At 41.5% G+C, this 18,984-nt stretch overlaps 3 protein-coding genes across 5 annotated transcripts in view; all 3 read right to left on the bottom strand.

Moving 5' to 3' along the window:
- Positions 1 to 3,357, bottom strand: part of col12a1b (collagen, type XII, alpha 1b) — a 107,147-nt gene extending 103,790 nt beyond the window's left edge. Inside the window, exon 1 of the mRNA XM_070926287.1 lies at positions 3,282 to 3,357. Coding sequence (XP_070782388.1) covers positions 3,282 to 3,357 — 76 coding nt within the window. The remainder of the gene's footprint in view (positions 1 to 3,281) is intronic.
- A 3,459-nt stretch (positions 3,358 to 6,816) lies between these two features.
- On the bottom strand, positions 6,817 to 18,738 carry cox7a2b (cytochrome c oxidase subunit 7A2b). 2 transcript variants are annotated; one of them, XM_070925315.1, is made up of 4 exons: positions 18,721 to 18,738; positions 9,322 to 9,411; positions 7,282 to 7,366; positions 6,817 to 7,079 (listed from the first exon to the last, which is right to left on the bottom strand). In XM_070925315.1, the coding sequence occupies exons 1-4, from the start codon at positions 18,736 to 18,738 to the stop codon at positions 7,024 to 7,026; spliced, it is 249 nt and encodes an 82-aa protein (XP_070781416.1). In that variant the 3' UTR covers positions 6,817 to 7,023. The 2 variants fall into 2 exon arrangements, with proteins under 2 accessions (XP_070781416.1, XP_070781415.1); XM_070925314.1 differs by lacking the exon at positions 18,721 to 18,738 and adding an exon at positions 9,754 to 9,849.
- LOC139301836 (cell cycle control protein 50A-like) lies at positions 10,024 to 15,754 on the bottom strand. Of its 2 annotated transcripts, XM_070925312.1 has the most exons (7): positions 15,282 to 15,754; positions 14,401 to 14,520; positions 14,187 to 14,294; positions 13,463 to 13,550; positions 13,234 to 13,380; positions 12,029 to 12,238; positions 10,024 to 11,736 (listed from the first exon to the last, which is right to left on the bottom strand). In XM_070925312.1, exons 1-7 carry the CDS (start codon positions 15,522 to 15,524, stop codon positions 11,543 to 11,545), a joined length of 1,110 nt encoding a protein of 369 aa, XP_070781413.1. In that variant the 5' UTR covers positions 15,525 to 15,754; the 3' UTR covers positions 10,024 to 11,542. The 2 variants fall into 2 exon arrangements, with proteins under 2 accessions (XP_070781413.1, XP_070781414.1); XM_070925313.1 differs by lacking the exon at positions 14,401 to 14,520.
- Positions 18,739 to 18,984: the final 246 nt, after the last annotated feature.

The following is an 18,984-nucleotide window of genomic DNA, read 5'->3' as shown; positions in this document are numbered from 1 at the left end:
GTCTCTGCTTCCGTACAGGTCACTTTAACAGATAACCAACACGTGTTTGGTGGTTTGCAGCCAAACATTTCTTTGGCTGGTTTTTAAACTCTGGAAATCACCAGCCACTTCGTCAAAAACAAAAAGTTTCCCCCCGTCAACAAACTACAACATGGACCGGCTGACATCCAGCAGACTGTCCATGACCTCAATCCAACTCGTGATGTTGAATTGACAACACACAAAAAAAAAACAGACAAATCTGATGAAACTCTGCGATATTGATTATACAATGGATGGAAGATCTGATCACTTTCATCATCTCCATTGCAAACCTCACAAAAGAATACACAATGTCAGTGAACACGTGTACATCTTTTCTCTGCTTACGTTTCCTAAAAATCTGCACCAGAGGTTCTTAAACTACGTCAGAGCCGAAACTTAAAGAATTGAATCGCAGAATCTGAAACTCCTGAAACGCCAAGAATCCTTTTAGGATCTGAACCATCATTTAAGAACCGCTGGTCGTCGTGACGTTAACCAACAAACAAGATAAAAGTGCACACAGATTACACACAGTAGAACTGGTGATTGTTGACATGGAGGATCATGCATGTGTACATGAAAAGTTGTTTACAACAACTTGGAGCAATGGACAAAAAGTTTCCATGTACACGAGGGACCACAGATTATTTGATTTTAAATATTTTAAAATGATATTCTTCAGGTTGGGGTGGAGAACGACATCATAAACTAATAGAAATAAAACGTCGCCTTCCTGAAAATCTAGCTGGCTCTCATGCACCAATGTCTTTGGTTTGGCTAAAACTCGCTTGAATTCAACATTTTAAACTTGATAAGAGCTTAAAATAAATAGACAATAACTCAAAAGATCTACAATGAAACAAGTTAAAGTAGCTTAATGACAAGATTACCTAAAAACTAGCAGCCTGGTTCTGAATGAGCCTGATGCTTTCAGAGACAAACAATAAGCTTGTGAGAAAAACATGGTTCTTTTTTCCAGCAAGAAAGGATTAACATGAAGAAGACAACGTAAATCTGTACGTCTGTCACTGCACAACAATGTTCCATTTAAATTCTCCAATTAAAAGCAGTAGATGGAGGGCAGTGTGTCGTGATTTATGGGGGGGAATGCATAGACCATTAATATATATCAATATATTCCCACAAACATTAGGCTTTTCTTTTTATTATTCTCTGTTAATTACTTAATCATAGAAAATACAAGTTTAAATGGTAAACAGCAAATATTGTTGCCCACAACAGCAGAAGTGTGTTCAGTTTTTCTCCTCTTTCATAATAAAATAGCTCCAACTAGAATGAGACAGATCAATATTCCTATTGGTATTGATCCTGCTGATGCTAGTATCTGTGTATCTTCAAGTTTTAGAGACTTTTCTTTCAAAATCTTTCACTGAACCCTTATTTCACAAACTTTCACTTGTTCAAAGTGAAGCATTTCCTGACCTCTTCATGTGACGAGCCGTTTGTCTAATTCTGAATCTTTTCATGCTGGAGGAACGTTAATCTACAGTAATCTGAGCTCCAGAGTTTGTGCCTATTTTAAGAAACTTTGCAGCTGCACAGATGCAGAAACACAGTACGTCACCAAGTGTAAAATTACAATAAACACAAAATAATTTACACAATTTATAATCTAGCTAGAGTTTAAAGATGACAGTAATAAGCCTTTTTTCTAGACCGCCAACCATCTGTTAGTGTGGAAGTGAAGAATATCACTGTAAAATATTGTCGTAAAGCCAAGACTCAGGGTCAGCTGACCTGGTCCGGGCTTGACCGAGAGGGTTACAGGACGTCAAAAATGGAGGAACCACCAACCTGGTGAATCAATTCAAGGGTCGCGGGCTGCTGCTGCTGTTTCCAAACGACCAAAAACTACCCAAAAAGCTCCAGCTCTTAAACACACACACACACACACACACACACACACACCATCCACACACACACACACACACACACCATCCACACGCACATCCAGGTTTTGGAGCTTTTTCTTTGAAGTTTCGGCATCCGGGACTCTGCTCTAAACTGCTTTTATTTTGTAATTCTTCGCCTGAAACGTGACAGTTTAGAGCAGACGCCTTCCTGTTCGGACTCTTTTGTCTTCAAGGTGTTTGAGCCTTTAACTCCGGCCCCATCGTGTCAAACTATTCCACGCGGTAGAATATATACGACCCTATTACGATGCCGTGACTTCTGGAGAGGCAGCGAGGGCCCCTCCTGGAACATTTAAGGGGGTCAGAGGAGGTCAGAAACCCTCCTGGAAGGCGAGAAAAGAAAGATTCTCCTCCTCCGGCTGATTTGATGAGATTTTACTGCACTTTCTTTTTTTTTTTATTCTGAGAGAAAATTCAGAGGCACAGAGGGGCAGATTTTCTCCTCTCCTAACCTCTAAAACCTCTGGAAAATAATGTGAAACTCATATTTTGTCTTTCCGTTCCATCAGGAGAAAGGACGGAGGGAGGAAACTTGGCCTCGTGCCGTCTGGGTTTTTTTTTTTTCTTTTCTGAAACTGGAGAAATGTAGACTTCAGTAATAGATAGTAGATTTTGAGCAAGGGCCCCTCCTGGTGTAAAACAGATCAAACTACATCTGTCTGAGGATGCAAAGATGCCCCACTTAACCTACAGATGGACATTTACATGGACGCAGTTTATTTCTCTTTAGGATCGTTTTTAAGGTTACTGTCTCTCAAGACTGATAGACGCAAATCAGTGGCATGAAAGAAGCAGCAGACTACTGGACCTTTTAGGGGAAAAGCAAAATAATTAAGCTTTTCTAACATTATAACAGTTTTTCTTCACGCGGTGCCTTATCACCAACTGAAAGCTGTATTTTATTGTACTTTTAAGCCTCTGCTACGTCACCGCTCTAAGCAAGTGACACTCATGGCTACAACCACTTCTGAAGTGCTACTGGTTTGGGAAAGAAAAAAGCTTCTATCCATAAATTCAAACCAGACATTTGAAGCGGTGACTGTTTTTCTCTTCAAGAGGAAATCTTGTGAATTCCTAAAGGGAAACTGGAATGACTGGAGTGAAAAGAGAAATCATTAATCAGAGGTTAAACTGAGGCTGAAAAGGCAAATCAGTTCAAACAAATCAATTCACAAACACACACATTTGCTTTCTCTATGTGAATCTTTTTATTCAGACTAAATATGCAGCTTCACGTTGCAGGCAGAGAAAAGGCAGAGGTGAGAGGAGCTGAAGTCAGATGTGTTGGATCACAGAGAGGAGGAGGAGGAGGAGCGGCTTTACCTTGATCCTGGGCCTGAGAGGAGGACAGCAGCAGTGCCAGGAGGGCAGCCGCCACCAGAGACAGCCTGCTCTTCATCTTCAGCTCCTCTGGCTCAGCAGCACATGAATGAAGCTGCGAGAGGAACGAAGGAGGCGGTTAGACCCTTTTAACATCAGCCCCGCAGCTGCCTCGGGGCTTCACAAGACCTTTAAGCAACCCGAATGTGAACGTCAGAGCTCCATCACCTGCCTCATGTCACACAAGTAGCATTTAAATCGACATCTAGTATCAATTAGCCAGAAAACGCAGCTTTCAGGGCAGGAATATTTGGCAAAGTCACATTTCCACGATCTGTGAGCCCATAAAAAACTGCTCCCCAGACAGATATATATTATATTACATGACAGACTTTATATGTATGAATGGATAAAGTCCCCAAATCCACAATTTAACAGCTCTAAACCACAAATAAAGCCGGTTTAACACGTTAGAATAAAGGCGCACAAAGGTAACTCCGCCGCCTCTCCGCGTTATATTCTGCTCCTCTCTTCCTAAAGCAGCTTCAGTTCTGCTGCAATTACACTGCAAAGCGTCCAGTTCGGTATCTAATATCTCTGCTGATGAGACATACCCACTCCAACAGAGAGAAAGGCTTTCCACACTTCACAATAACCGAGCATCAAACCCGGCGCCGTGCGCAATTACGCACCGCGATGCCAAGAAATAGTCCACGCGTTTCTCGAGGTATCCTGATTGAAATGAGACGGTAACTGGAACATTAGAGGTAATAAAGTCTGGAGATAACCTTTTAGACTGCACTACGTGTCACAGTGTCGCCTGGAACTCAGATAATTCACCTGAAACTGCAGAACAAAATCAAAAAGTCATGCAGGACTGACCTATAGAGGAGACGGAGGAATTTCTCTGGTTTGGTTCAAGAAATGAAAAATGAAAAAGGTTTAAGTCTCTGTTGTAGACCCCCAACCTGAGAAAAGGGAGAGTGAGGTGGTCCGGTGTTGAAGTCAGAGAGCTCCGCGGGTTTTGGGTTCCCAGACGCGTCGGCGAGCCTCTTTCCAAGTGGGAAGACTCTCCAGACAATCTGCTACTTAACAGGGGGGCTGCTCCCAGCCCTGCCTGCCCCCAGCCCTGCCTGCCCCGCCGCGAGCTCTTACGACATCCAGCCGAGCCAAAAAAGATGTGTATCCCCTCAAAGTGCTGGGAGACACACACACACACACACACGCACACACACACACGCACACGCGCACACACACACACACACACACACACACGCACAGGGGACGGACACACACACTCGGAAACTTTTACATAGTTTTCGACATTCCTTTCCGGTGATGGAGGGCTTCTGTGCGCCTCGGCCGCGAGGAGACAGCAGCGCAGATCTGCTTTTCGGGAAGGAGGATCAGCGGAGGGAAACCGACAGAGGCCTTTTCCTCCTTTTTCATTCCGTGAATCGATGGGAAAATATTACACAGTCCAGTGGACCAAACCCCGCGTCCGTTTTTTCCTTTTTAACGCATCATTCCGGTTTTCAGGGACCGAACAGAGGTTTCTGGGGGTCCTCAGCGGGACTTGATAAACCAGGGTTAGGGTTAGGGTTTCCTGAACGACAGTTTATGACAATTAAAGTTACTCAAATGAATTCTGCCCAAATCTTTAACAAGAGCCATTCAGAAAGTGAAAATACAAAATATTATATTATAGTTATAGCACCCAAAAACCCTAATGTATTGGTCAAAGGTCATAATGCATATTTGTAAAAGGTCCTCCAAATTTCAAATGGGGCTTCCAGTATTTATTTGACAGAATCCCAAACCTTGTTATAGCCCCCCCACATCCCAAATGTTGGAAGAGAACCTCAAAAATGTGTTAAAGCTCATGAAAAACACCACATTAGGAACAGCACCCAGAATCTGTTATTAGTTATTAGTCACAATTCAAATTTCCCCAAAGTGCCCCCAACATTTGTTGATTGATATAAATCCCAAAACTGGTTATAGCGCCCCCAAAGTCCCAAACATGGTATTGCAGCCAAAAACGTGTGTCACAAAAAAAATCCCCAAATTTGGTTCAGAATACCACAAAAAGTATTTTGTTGTAATCCAAAATCTGGTGTAGAGCCCGAAAAAATCTCATCATTCCAAAATTATAATAGTACCCCCAAATGTGGAACTGAGCCCCCAAAATTCCCTTTTCATAATCACACAATGTGTTAGCGTCCCACAGATTATTATTGTTATAATGATGAACTAAACAGGTTATAGCACGACTGCATTTCAATATTTAGCAGAGCGCCTACAAAGTTCACCAGCTGTCATAATCCAAGATTTGTGCAAATTTATCAAAATCCCCAAAATTCAGTGTCGATCGCCAAAAGTCTGTTATTGGTCATTATCCAAAATTTCCTAAAGCGCCCCCAAATGTCAAATCTTGGTATTGCACCGTAACATTTGTTGGTTATCATACTCCAAAATTTGTTTCATCAAATGTTGACAAAATCATCCGATGAGACATTTTTCGGTGCCAGGCGGTGGGGGCCGCCTCGTCCTGGTTGTCAGCACCCGTCCAATCAGAAGCGCGTTAGCTTACACAGCAGATTCCTGAGTGCTGATAAAAGTTTGTTTTTTTATTCGTGAGCAGACGGAGGAGCTGCAGCTCATCTGGTTACTTTAAAGCGTTAATCTTTCTCGGTGGTGGGTGTGGACTGATAGCAGAACAGGCCCGGGGCTGTTAAATTAAAACAGACAGCAGAGAAGAATCCACCCAAGACACAAACTATAGATGAACACCAGGTATTTGCCAAATGAAGCTTTCCTGCTCTGGAAGTTCTGTTTGTTTTCTGATTGAGTTTCTAAACAGGAGTTTACAACAGGATGTGATTATTTACACAAGGACAGGATGAGGACAGTTGTTAGAAAGCATTAATCCCTGAACACTAATTACAGAGATTTCACTCCGAGACAGACCTGCAGTCTGATTTCTTTGTAAATGTCGCCCTCTAGTGACGGGAACTGAAAAGGTCGCAGTGTTACTTTTTGGAAATGTGCCGTTTTCCTGCTTTTGTACAAAGATTATGAAACATTTACGTGATGCAATACTTCAAAATATTCAGTGGGACGAGTAGGTCATGACTGGTCACCTAGAAGTTAAGTTGTGTAGTTGAAAATCTATTTTGTGAGTCTTGTGATCTGTTTAAAGGGTCAGTCACACAAATTACATCACTAGCATTTACATATTCTTCCTTAACACAGCAACAGACTGACAGACAGGATGTAAACAAAACTGTTTACAAGAAAACTCCTTTGGGCAGCTTTAATTTTTTCTTTCTTAAATCGGTTATAAATTTAAGGGACTGAATGATGTTCAGTATTCATTTCTTAGAGGCACTTTGAATGAAGTTCTGGATTATTACAAGACAATCGTATTGATCAATAACCGTCTTCGTTCAGACCGCAGAAATACATCCCATAGTTTGACCTTCTTCCATGCAACAGTGTATTTGAAAATTTTAAAAAGAAACACCCACCAACAGGCTTTGGTCATGAGAGGTGTTTTTATTGATCCTCAGGTCATCAGACAGAGCACAAGAAATAAATATTGATCCCATGAACATGAACCAAAATCCCACCGTGACAGGAAACACGCAGACCGGCCCAGACGGAGGATTAGCATCTTTTTATACAATATAGAGCGGCCGGCCTGTTTTTAAAATGGAAGTAAACGGCTGTAGCAGTGGAGTTATTATTTCTTCTGAGGGAACGCAGCTTTCACCAGTTCATACACGACATATCCAGTTCCTGAAAGGAAAACCAGTCTGGTTAATGGGACATGATGCGATTGAACAGTTAAGATTAAACAACTGTTGGTTTCAGTGAGCAGAGCTGAAAGTTAGTTCCAGGAATGTCTGTCTGCATGAAGAGCTCACCTTCACCGTCACTTTTCTTTTAACCGTGGTGTCGAGATTTATCAATAACTATCAGTAAAGAAGGATTTGCTCACCCAGGACAGTGAGGGCCATCGTTGTTCTGTACAGCACAGCGTCGAAGCTGCCTCCTTTTAAGTGGACCGGCATCCCGTTATCCTCCTGCAGGAGAGAAATGTTTATTCAGAAATGTCTGAAACTCTAATTACATTTTTAAAAAAAAGAACTACAGTTTGTCCACCAAGCAGTAAAGTGTGTTATTCAAAATGACACACGGCAGATATTTCAGAGGGTTATGGGGAAAGTGACCATCAATAAAGAGTACAGCAGGTGTCATCCAATGTCCCCGGCAATAGACTTTAACGTCTGCTTTCAGCCACGTTTATGAACCTAAAGCTTCCCTGTTTGTGTTCCAGAGTCCTGGTGCTGCGTCACTAAATATCAGGTCCAGGCTGTAGACTTTTTCTTGCCACAATTTAAAAGTCTGGCTATTTGCTCTAGCTGTAGTTAACAGGAAAACAAATATTTAGTGAGACAGCATCAGTAAACATTGCTTTACAGCCACAACACAGCATTAAAGGCATAGAAATTCAGTGTTATGTGTTATTTTGACAATAAAATACATACTTGCCACACTATTTTACTTCAAAAGATAAGTCTGGAGATATTTTATGTTTTTCTTATCGTCAACAAATCTATCACAGCCTGACTCATCACATGTATTTAACTTATTCTAACATAATAATGGTATCAAAACCTAAATTCTGGTGTAGCACTCTCAATATTCTCTTTATAACAACCAGACCGACCTTTTGGCTTTTGACTGCTAACAGCAGCAGCGCCGCCATTAGAGATTTATACCTCTCAGTGATTCAGAGCTCTTGTCTGGTTTTTTTCTCTTTAAAAGGTAAACTACCAACAGGCAAACCTCCCAAAAGCTCTGTGACGCTTTTAGTTGCTACAGTTCATCATCATCATCAGACTGCATTGAATCATTGCAGGTTACAAAATGCATATTTCAGCGGTCAACACCAGCGCAGGAGAACAAACCAGCCATAAAACTAGTTTGTTTAGTCTACATGACACTTTGGCAGCTGGTTGAATCATCTATATTCTTCATTTTAACACCAGCTGTGACGACAGTTGGCTTCCTGAGCTGTGGCAGCAGCAGCAGCAGACACTGTGATCGACATCAATCCTCAATAACAACTGTATTTAGGCAACTAATTCACCGCAGGTCAAACGTACAGTACAACATGCAGAGTTAGTACTCCACTCAGTTAGATGTCTTTCACATACTGGCTACTTATCTTTGCTAAAATGACAGTAACTGAGGTGTCAGGGCTTCGTGAGAAGAAAGACAGAAAGAAATGAAAACATGCACCATTCAGCATGTGTAAGATACAACCATGTTTATTTCTGAAGTTCAAACCACTTCCTGTCTGGAAAACTGCACCATGAAGGGGCAGAAATCATCGAGCCATATATGAAACTGTAGTTAGAGCTGCTGGTTTTGTCTGATTTTCTGCCTTTGTTAAAATGAGACTTTGCCGCCACACCACGAGGAAGTGTTTGCTACTCGACCTCGAAAAGGAAACAGTCGTTATTTATTCACCATGACACACGACATGAGACCAAACCGCTGACGTGTAAAACAAATACTTCATTAGTTAACTTTGATTCAAAATACAGCTCGGATAACAAACTTGAAGGACGACGACATAACTTCATATCATCACAATTAAACCTCAGAGATTAATGACAACATTGAATTATCAGCCAGGGGTGGGGGCACAGATGGGGCTAGATACAGCATTACTGATGATTATCTATATTACAGTCACTGCTGATGACACAGGTGAGTCGCACACATGGGAAGGCTTTAGCTACTGTTAACTGACACTGGACAACCGCTATACCTACAAAATGCAGTATTATATTATATTACCGGTTTTTGAAAAACAGAATTACACTTTGAAAACACAACTGAGGGTCGTCAAGCCACGTATTTAATATAATACAAGTCATACAAAGGGAGACATTACACGGTAGAATAGCGTCTTATAATGTAGTTGGAGTATAGAAATGTCTATTTACTCCGTTTATTGTGGTCTTACCTGGAACCGCTTCTGTTTCTGTGGGACTTTGTTTTCTACCTGCCGGCGGGCAGAGCTGGAGATGGTCCGCCGCGCCACCTGCTGGAGCGCCTGGAAACAGCAAGAAACCAGCAAAGTCATCACACACAGGAGGACGCGGTCTGCGTACTGAACCCGCTTTCAACATGTTTTAATGTCACAACTTATAACATATAGAATATAACCGGCCAGAGGCGAGAAGAGGCTCCTCAATCTATCACGGAAGCTAAGCTAATGCTAACTCTTCCGGAGGCATCTTAACGCTATCTGGCTTTGACCCCTAGCTAACAGTTTGCAGCTAAATGTAGCCGTGCTTTTCTTCTCGTCGCTGCTTTACAGACCATATATCTGCTGAATTAGTTGAATGATGATTCTACAAGGCGAACGCGAACTTTAAACAGAATATGAACTTACAAATAGGTGTCGGTTCATCTTTACAGTCCGTCTTCAGCCGCTGCTCCCGCACAAGGACACTGGAAAACTTCACTTCCTGTTTCCAGCTTCTTCTTCGCGGATATTAACGGCAGACTGTATTTATGCTGCGCGCTCTGCTGCCCCCTACAGTGTTTAACACGAACACTAATACACATTTGACTGACATCTTACAGCCTCCATTACATTTTGTAGAAGATGGGTGGATTCAAACACGTCAGTCACAGAAACCTGCTTTAATTTAAATGGCACATTTATTCTTTTAAAGCAACAATACAACACAGATGGAGTATCAAAACAAATATCAAATGTAGTGCTTCTCATAGCTGCAGGTAACAATTTATCTTGATGAAATGTATTAAAAGAAAATATATAATATACTTTTAGTCAGCACATTTCAACATGCAGCATCTATGTCTATTTACGTATAATCTCAGCTCCTAAAGAGCTGAACGTGGCAGGATGTGGTTAGATTCACTGTTAGCAGTGTAAATGTTGAGTGATATCTCATAAACATTTAATCACACATATTGAATCATATTGTGTTACTGTTCTATCATGCTGTATTGATAATCTATTATTATTGCATGTAAACGACAATGAATGCAGCTTCGACATCGTGTCAGAGTATATTTTTCTGGATTAGATTTACACACTTCTTCCTAGACAGCAACCTTTAAACCTTTCAGACTCCAAACCCCTGAGCTCTGCCGTGCAAATGCTGGCTTTCCAACGCAAACATTTCTCAAAACTCTAAAATAAATATACAAAATTAAACATTTCACTGTACAGCTCCAAAACAAACACTTTGTGTTCCCTCTGTCGTGGATCTACCGCTCAGTAAAAGCATGGTTTCACGTTGACAGTGTGCTGATGTCACAGACGAAACGAGGCACAAAGACGAGCCGCTCGAGCAGCTCAACGATCACATTGACATCTCTGCTAACCAGCATGCAACTCAGGACTAGACACTCCAGCTCACCTCAACTGCACCAGCTGGGAGCTTAGAGATCCTACAGACTCATTCCTGGACAGATTGTATTTTTCACCACAGAATGAGGATTCTGGTTCAGCTTTAATTTGATGTAGCTGAATTTAATCCCAGGAAGGGCTGTAGCCAGAATTACTTATATATTCATTACTGCTCAATCATATTTTCTGTAGGAGAAAATACGTGCTAAATGCAAACTCAATGCCATCCCTGTAATGCCAGGTCTTCTAATGTACATATGGCATAAGAGTGTTGTATTAAGACAGACTGATGTGTAATTTGTGTGTGACAGATATATATATATATAGACACACACACACACATATAAACCTCCTCCTCCTCAGGTTGTTAAACCCTCCAAACGTCTAGAAACAACACAGAGGACCTGGTTTCTGTGTCTCAGCAAAGTCATTTTTTTGGCAGCTTCCCAAACTTTTCTAGACATGGAACTCACTTTCTTAAATCTTACTTTTCCAGACCTGAACAGGAACTCTCAGTACATTGTTGACTCTAGAGGCAGTTGATCATGTGACACATCAGTCTGATACCCTGTTGAATGTGGCTGCTAATTTTTGGCTACGTTTCCATTCACTTTGGCAAATAATCAGCCACGTCGAGCGATTTTAAACCCTAAAACTCACGTTTGGTTGCTGAAGGAATGAATGTGGATATTTTTTAATGCGTCTCCCAGTCTGGCCTTTGGATGAAAGTTCACCCTGACAGACGTGTCACAGGATCACTGTTCACTGCAGCAGAGGTGAGCTGGGGGGTGGGGGGGTCTCAGTTAGAAATGTCAGCGCTGTTGTTACGGTTGCCGCATTTGTGGTGGATGATCAGCAGGACGACGCCCAAGAAGAAGCAGACCGAGCCCACGGTGATGTACGCGATGCCCAGGAATGGGTTCTTGCCTCCCATCCAGGAGATGGTGCTCAGGATCATCCGCTTCCTGCCCTCGAAGCTGCGAACCGGATAATCTGGGTTCAGCGGTTAAAGATGGGAACAGTAAACACGGTAGTTTACAGATCAAACTGACCTCAGGGAACCACAAACACACAACTCTGAACTGGAGGCGATTTCTCAACATCGACTTGTTCATCAACTTCTACTTTTCTGTTTTCCAAACTTTTCCAGACCTTTATGAAGGTTAAAGTTTAGCCGAGCAGCTTTTTATTCTATTATCTGTGTTGTCATTTATAAACTTGAGTTTTTCTTTAAAGGTTTGATGCAACGTGTGCAGGATCATGTTGTGAGTCACATAAAGGATACTGTAGACGACCTCCAGAGTGTAGTTTCCTCGGGGCAGAGTTGGAACCATGTTGTTGTTGGTCTTGTTGATGATGCGGTAGAGTTTGCGGAAAGTCGGCAGGGCGGCGGTTCTCATCCACACGATAAAGTCCTCGTTGATGAAGCCGTTGTTGCTTGCATCAGAGTCCAGCTCGTAGACAGGCCTGCGCCAGTTCACCGGCTTCGTTGTTCCTGAAATAGAAGGACAAAAGATCAGAGATAAAGTGAAGGCCTGATGTTTCCATGAGAAAACTGAATGAATCTGAAGTGACTGAATCCAGAATGTTTATTTTGTGAATTAAAAATGTCTGCTGTCTGTGGTGCATCTCGCATCAGCTGATACAGACGTTGACAGGTAGTAATAATAATATATTCAGCGTGCTTAAAGTTGAGCTTAAATGGCAAGTTCCCAGTGTTTCCTCATGAGTTTTGTCCACGTCCACACTAATGTGGAACGACATCCAAACGCATCCTTGTTTCATCAGTTTTGGTCCCGCCCGACCTTTTTTTCCAACCACTGATGCTCCCTAAACAGAATACACTTGAAACTACACGCTTCACATTCAATTTTGGATGGGACTTTTCAAAATTCTGACTGGCTTTCTTCCTGGTGCTCTCTGAGAACGGCACAAAACCACCTGGCAGAAACAGCAGATTACTCAGGCTCATTGGAAGATTGGAAGAGTTTACACATGATAACATGGCCTTATTCTGGCATTATTCTAAATGTTTGTTATTGTCAACATTTTCCATGAAAAGATTAAAACCAACAGTGTGTTAGTTCATCTCTCAATGCTTCCACATCCTGACTGTGGACCATAGCCCATTGGTTCCTACCAAAGACCTAAATCTCACAAATGTATAGTTTCATTTTTAAAAAAGGTTCAGTAATTTCCTAAAACAGCCGGTCACTGCAGTTTTAACCAAATGTCAAACAGGAGGAAAGAGTGCATTTATTGGGGACTAGCTTGGGATACAATAATATCATGGGATTTACTGACAGTAAGAAACGTAGAATATCACCAGACTTATTCTTTAAAGGCAAAGTGTAGCAGATGTGTTGCACTGTGAGTTTTACAGACAGACGTCCTGAAGCTGATTGAGGAAAATCAATTCTTCACCTCCAACATATCGGTGAGGGGCGGCACTGACTGGCTAATATACACAAGAAAAGCTGCTGCTGGTACCTTGGAAAACAGCTGTGAGGTTTGGGTTGTTGACTCCCGGGTTCTTGAACTTCACGTGCTTGTCGGTCCACCAGGCGATGCCTGTAGCTGTCAGAGGAATCTGGATCTTTGTGCCGTTGGGGTCGTTGTAAAAAAGCTCCAATGTGTCTGCCATGAAAGGAAAGATGGTTGATTAGAAATAATTCCTTAAATCATAATGATAATTTGTGTCATCAGAAAAGTGGCTCACCGTTGAACATGCTGTTGGCGATGGCCCCACATGGTGCAATTGGCTTGTTGTCATGACGAGCGTATGGCTCACACTCCTTACTGGGTTTCTGTGAATAATGAGAACGAGACTAAATCGATCAATACTTACGACAGAAGATGGCAACTTTCCAGTAGAGAAAAGATGAAAAGTAACTCATGTATGTGAATACCCGAACAAATTGACAGCATTCTTACTTAACCAGTTTCTCTTTGGTCTGTGGTTAGTCCTAAAATAACTGATCCTGAAGCCTGGCTGCGTATTGAAAGCTCCAGACAATCAAGAGATTTGTGAAACATGTCAAAGTGGTTTGATGCACGACTAAAAACTGCCAGTGCAGCACGAGTGAAAGCAGTGGATGCATTTGTTAATTTAACATGATGCAACAGATTCACTCTCACTGCATTAAAGAGAAAGTGTCTCCTAACCAACACTGAGTGAATGTTTCCGGCAGAGAGAGCTAGTCTCACCGACACTAAGTCTTTTCCAATTTTGGGCCTTTGGATGAAGAGCATCAGACTGACAGACTGGTTAGCAACACTGTTCTCTGTTCAATGACGTTTAACTGATGAATCGGATTCTGAAGTCTCGTGTTCTCCTGCAGTGTTGCCTGGTGCAGCTTTAACAGTGTGACAATGCATTTTCACCGGCGCTCTGTGATCCCAGTCATGTGTTATTGGAGACATCTTACTGAAGGAAGTCCTACCTTGAGGGATTCAATGTCTCCATTCAGCTGGCTGTCATCTCTGGACTTGACGTAGCGACGGTGATTTTGGTAGAAGTTGGAGAGGCCGTAATACATGAAGACGTTGCTCTGTTGATTAATATAAAAGTATAAAAGACAAATTGATCAACAAGGCTGAGTGAATATTTATGGAAAGCATTCTGAAGCTTTAAGTGTGCAACGACATTATTCTCACTTCATATGGCTGCTCGAGGTAGAAGGGTATCGTGCAGGTACAAGGCCTTGTGCTGTTCCAGCTGAAGTTCTGGGAGCAGTTGAAGCAGGGACTGGACATGTCAACTCCTGTGTAATCAACCTGTAAGCAAGCAAACTTAATTCATATAGCACTTCTCAAAACAGTGGCTGCAATGTGCTTTACGCCAGGGCGAAGAGTCAAACCACAAAGTCTAGTTAGCAGATCAAGAAGAAGACAAAGAAAACATGTTTTAAAATGTTTTTTTATGTGATGTAACAGTCAATCTGAGTACTGAGATGAGACACTTAGTCAATGGTCTGTTGTGTTATTGGCAACAGTAAAACTTATTTGTATATCCCCACCAACTGTTCTGTCCTGTGGAAGATCATCACGCCTAGCTCCATTCAAGAATCGTCCATTTTAGTGTTTCCTTTGATATCAGACACACTGTCGTGGTCAAGTCGGTAAATCTCTCACCAACAACACACTATTTTAAGTAGATTTCAACGTCTATTAAAAGGTATACATGCTTCAAACAACAGTGGCGTATTTTGGAGGAAGATTATGGGAATAGCGAACTGACAAAACAATGTTATTTAGTTAGCTAAATATTGATTTTCTTGAAGTGAAAGCTGATTTTCAGTCACATATTTGCCGAATTTACCGGCGGGGCGTAACGTTTCAGGAAATGTTCAAGTTACGTTACAGGAGCCCTGCACATTTGCAGACATGCAAGGTCAGTATAAATTGTACAAATTTTGGATGGAATTTGGCGAGAGTGGTCTGAGTATGGAGGCCAGCTCCATAGGAGACATTAACAGTATACAGAATCACTGTGTCACTGCGCGGAATGACTAACGTTACATACAACGTCACGTTACCTCAAACTCTTTGATGTTGTTGGACGTTACATACAGGCCGATACCGATGGGGATGAATATGAGCCCGATGATGAAGAAGGCAGGTAGCACGGTACCCGCGGTGAGGATGGGCTGCCAAGCGGGCAGTCTCTGCTGTTTAAACGCAGTGTTTTCGGGCTTCTTGCTCCGCAGAGCCCCGCCACCGGGCCCGGACACGGTGATATGTCCATCCTCGTCTTTGGCGTTGTAACTAGACGCCATCATGATTGCTGCTCGAAATTACGAAGTTGTTGCTGACGTTATTCAGCTAACACCGTTAGCTCCCCGCTGGCACTAACTTGTGAACACCCCAGATTCAACGCCCCACTGACGCGCTGGCACGTGACAACTGCCGATTTAAACTACCAAATTATGTTGTCATTTGTTTTTGGTTATTTGGCGATTTAATCCATCATTTGAATCACCAAACGGCTAGCTAAAAAGCTAGCAACGCCTGCTCCTCTCGAAAGTTTATAAACAACGCCTATGAACGCAACGCGCGATGACGTCACAAATTCAATTATGAGGGTGGTGGTTGCTGCTGCCTTCAGGTGCTGTCGGGAATATCGGAAATTATAAATATAACTAATAATCCAACAAAACTAATGTTTGGGATTTTTAGAGGACACGGTCATTGAGAATACAGGTGACATGTAACTGATCCGTATTCAATTTAAACAGCTGCGTGTTTATATTTTCAATCTGTGTTTAACTTTGTTGTCACACATCTTTCTTGTCTATAAATTTCACCATCACTTATTTATCTGATGTATTGATGCACAGGCTGTTTTCTCCTTTTCAGCTTGCTACTACCAACTATTAGTTTACTACTAGGTACTTTTCCAGAGGGTACATTCTGTTAATATTTCTGACTGGGATAATGCATAACTAATATTTTACATTTCTGATCTTGGACTTTCCGTGAAACACTTAAAGGCATCAACAAGAAACTTGCCAACACGTTAATTACTGGAAATGAAAAGGATGAAGAATGTGCTTAGTATCTAGTCTTCTGTCTGTCTCCAATGAGATGAACAGGATGAAACAATGATTCACAAAAGCTGCTGAAGAAGTCTTTAAATTCAGTGTTGATAGACGTTTATTTCTTATCAGGCAAATCAGTTCAAAGCACATGTGGTCATCATTTATTCTGTGCCTGAAGAGGTCATTCATTAAGCATTATCATGTCTGTGTGTTTAAGTATCCCAATCATCAGAAAATACGCACATGGACTTAAAACAATGAGTATTATGTGTATTTAAAAACCACATATAAGTGGGAAAAAGGTGCTTTCTTTAAAGAAAACAAAACGGAAAACTCCCAAATTCACAAGCACTGTATGTGTATGTTTTGATCAACACAAATAATGTATTCTTATGTTTATTATACCATCAAATACACTTTAAACCAACATGCTAGTGATTTACCTCTGTCACTTTCCATACACTTTCAAAAGCAATTTTTAAATCCAGCGAAGAAAACATTCTCCATCCCATAATAATTACAATTCCTTTTTGAAATTTAACATTAACATAACTAAAGATATATATATAATGTATATATATTTTTGCCCCTCTATGGAACTGATGAGATATAACTGTTACTTATTATTCATGAACTTGTGACTTGGGAAAGGTTTTCTGTATGAAAGCTCAAACTGCAGCTTTGTTTGTATCGTGTCTTATCAACAAGATATCAGAGGAGCTGTATTATTGCTGCAAGGGGGGGTAAAGGTGCTTCGCTGTTTTTCCTGGAGCTTTAACCATCAGACGCCTTCAGATTTCTTCTCATCACATCACAGATCTCAGCTCAGCGTTGGCTGTTTGCTGAAGCGGCGTCCATCAGCTGACCTGTGGTGGAAAATTACGACAGATGTGTGTCCTTGAAGGCCACATTATAATCTTTAGCTCAACAATCATATTTATTCTCTTCCCCTTTAGCTAGTTTGAGACACTGTTTTAACAAGTCAAGTTGACATACAATTTTCTAATAGACACTAATCAAGTTAATTGATTATTGGCCACTAGGGGGCAGAAGAGCGCCGCAACAAACTGAAAAAACCTAAAGCCCTGACATATTATCGCCTTATCAAGTTGTTATGGCTAACATGTTAGCAAACTGTTGCTTATTTCCACATCCAGCAGACTCAGAGCAGCATGATGCTCATATTTGAGTTGTGTTTGTGTCACCTGATGGATAAAAGTCCGGCATTCTCTCTCCTTTTAGCTCTGTTTTTGGTCTCCACCAGCTCCTGAGAGAATATCTGTCTCTTTAGCTGCTAGCAGTTCCACTTCCTTCACCAGCCAGTGGCTAACTGTGTCAGTCTGCCATTTGGTGCTGGGCAGGTCGTGTATAGTAGCTAAAAAGCTCAGTAGAGCTGCAGAGTTAATGCTTTATTTTTAATATAAAGATATGGATTAGTGGAGCTTTGACACAAATCAGCAGCCACGTGGTTGTTAGTTACATCTCAGGCTCTGGGGAAACTGTGACACTGTTTTGTGACTCTTAAAGACGAAACGATGAATTCATTAATTATAGAAATAACCAACAGATTTTATTCAGTGTATCTCCCATTTCAAAGCTCCAAGCTGTTGACTCAGTTGTGCTGCAGCGAGAGTTTACAGTCCTGGTGCTGCACCTTGTTTCTAAACAGTTTTCTCAGGGGAAAAGGGACTGTGGACTAGAAGATCATGCTCAGATGTGGTTTTAATAATCCTGCTCAGCCTCTGATGTTGTTCCCAGGAAGAGCATTTGATCCACCTAAATCTCTCTGCTGCAGCCTCGGGGGGGTCATGGCCAACACGCTGCAGCTGAAACAAAAACACTCTGCTTGTTATGAATCACACTCTTCATGTTTACCCTCCTGTTTTCCAGATGCCGCTTCCAGACTCCTCACTGCATTGTTTAATATTGCTCCCCCCCCCGTTTCTTTACATCAGCAGTATTTCCCCTCTCTCATTCTCCTGGCTGTTCGGTTATTAGAAACGAATTAAGTTGATTGAGATCAAGTCCTTTGTTTTGATCCCTTTTAGAAAACATGGTAGCCTGCAGATAATTGTGGTTTATTGATTTGTGTTTAATCACATATTGTGGTGAGACAACCATCACAGGATGTGCGGGGCATTAATCTGATTTATACGTTTAGAGATGTCAGATTTCTAAATGGCATCTGCTTCTTCCTGACAGGAAGAGAGTCCTGAGTCATGTTGTACTTTTGTACTTGTCCATGAGAGGGAGCTAGAAGCTTACGGAGTCTCTATGTGATGCTGAAAAGTATATAATAATATGCATTGCAACCACGGAAACTGTATTTTATTATCATGCAATAGTGAACAGAGCACATCCTCCTAATGCATCAGTGAGTCTGGAGAGTTCACTGTGTGTGTTTCAGAAATAACATCTTCATGTTAACCTGGAAAACGATCATCTTTTTGTTCATATTGTTCTTCTTTCAAACCCTCATTATAAAATCATTTTGGCACACATGGACAACCTGAAATGTCCCACAATGTCCAAAACAATCAATTACTCACTCGTTCTCTGGCAGTATCTTGTTTTGTTAAATGTATTGAAATGTTTTTAATGTAATAATTATCTTTCCATGCCGATTTATTTGTCCAGACTTGGAGATATCTGTCTCTGACATCTGTGCTTTGGATCAGGAGTCTCCAAAGCTACAACTTCA

Source organism: Enoplosus armatus, chromosome 19 (assembly GCF_043641665.1).
Source record: "Enoplosus armatus isolate fEnoArm2 chromosome 19, fEnoArm2.hap1, whole genome shotgun sequence".
Lineage (NCBI taxonomy): Eukaryota > Metazoa > Chordata > Actinopteri > Centrarchiformes > Enoplosidae > Enoplosus > Enoplosus armatus.
Note: the sequence above shows the minus strand (reverse complement) of the source record. Positions and strands in the feature narration are given on the sequence as shown.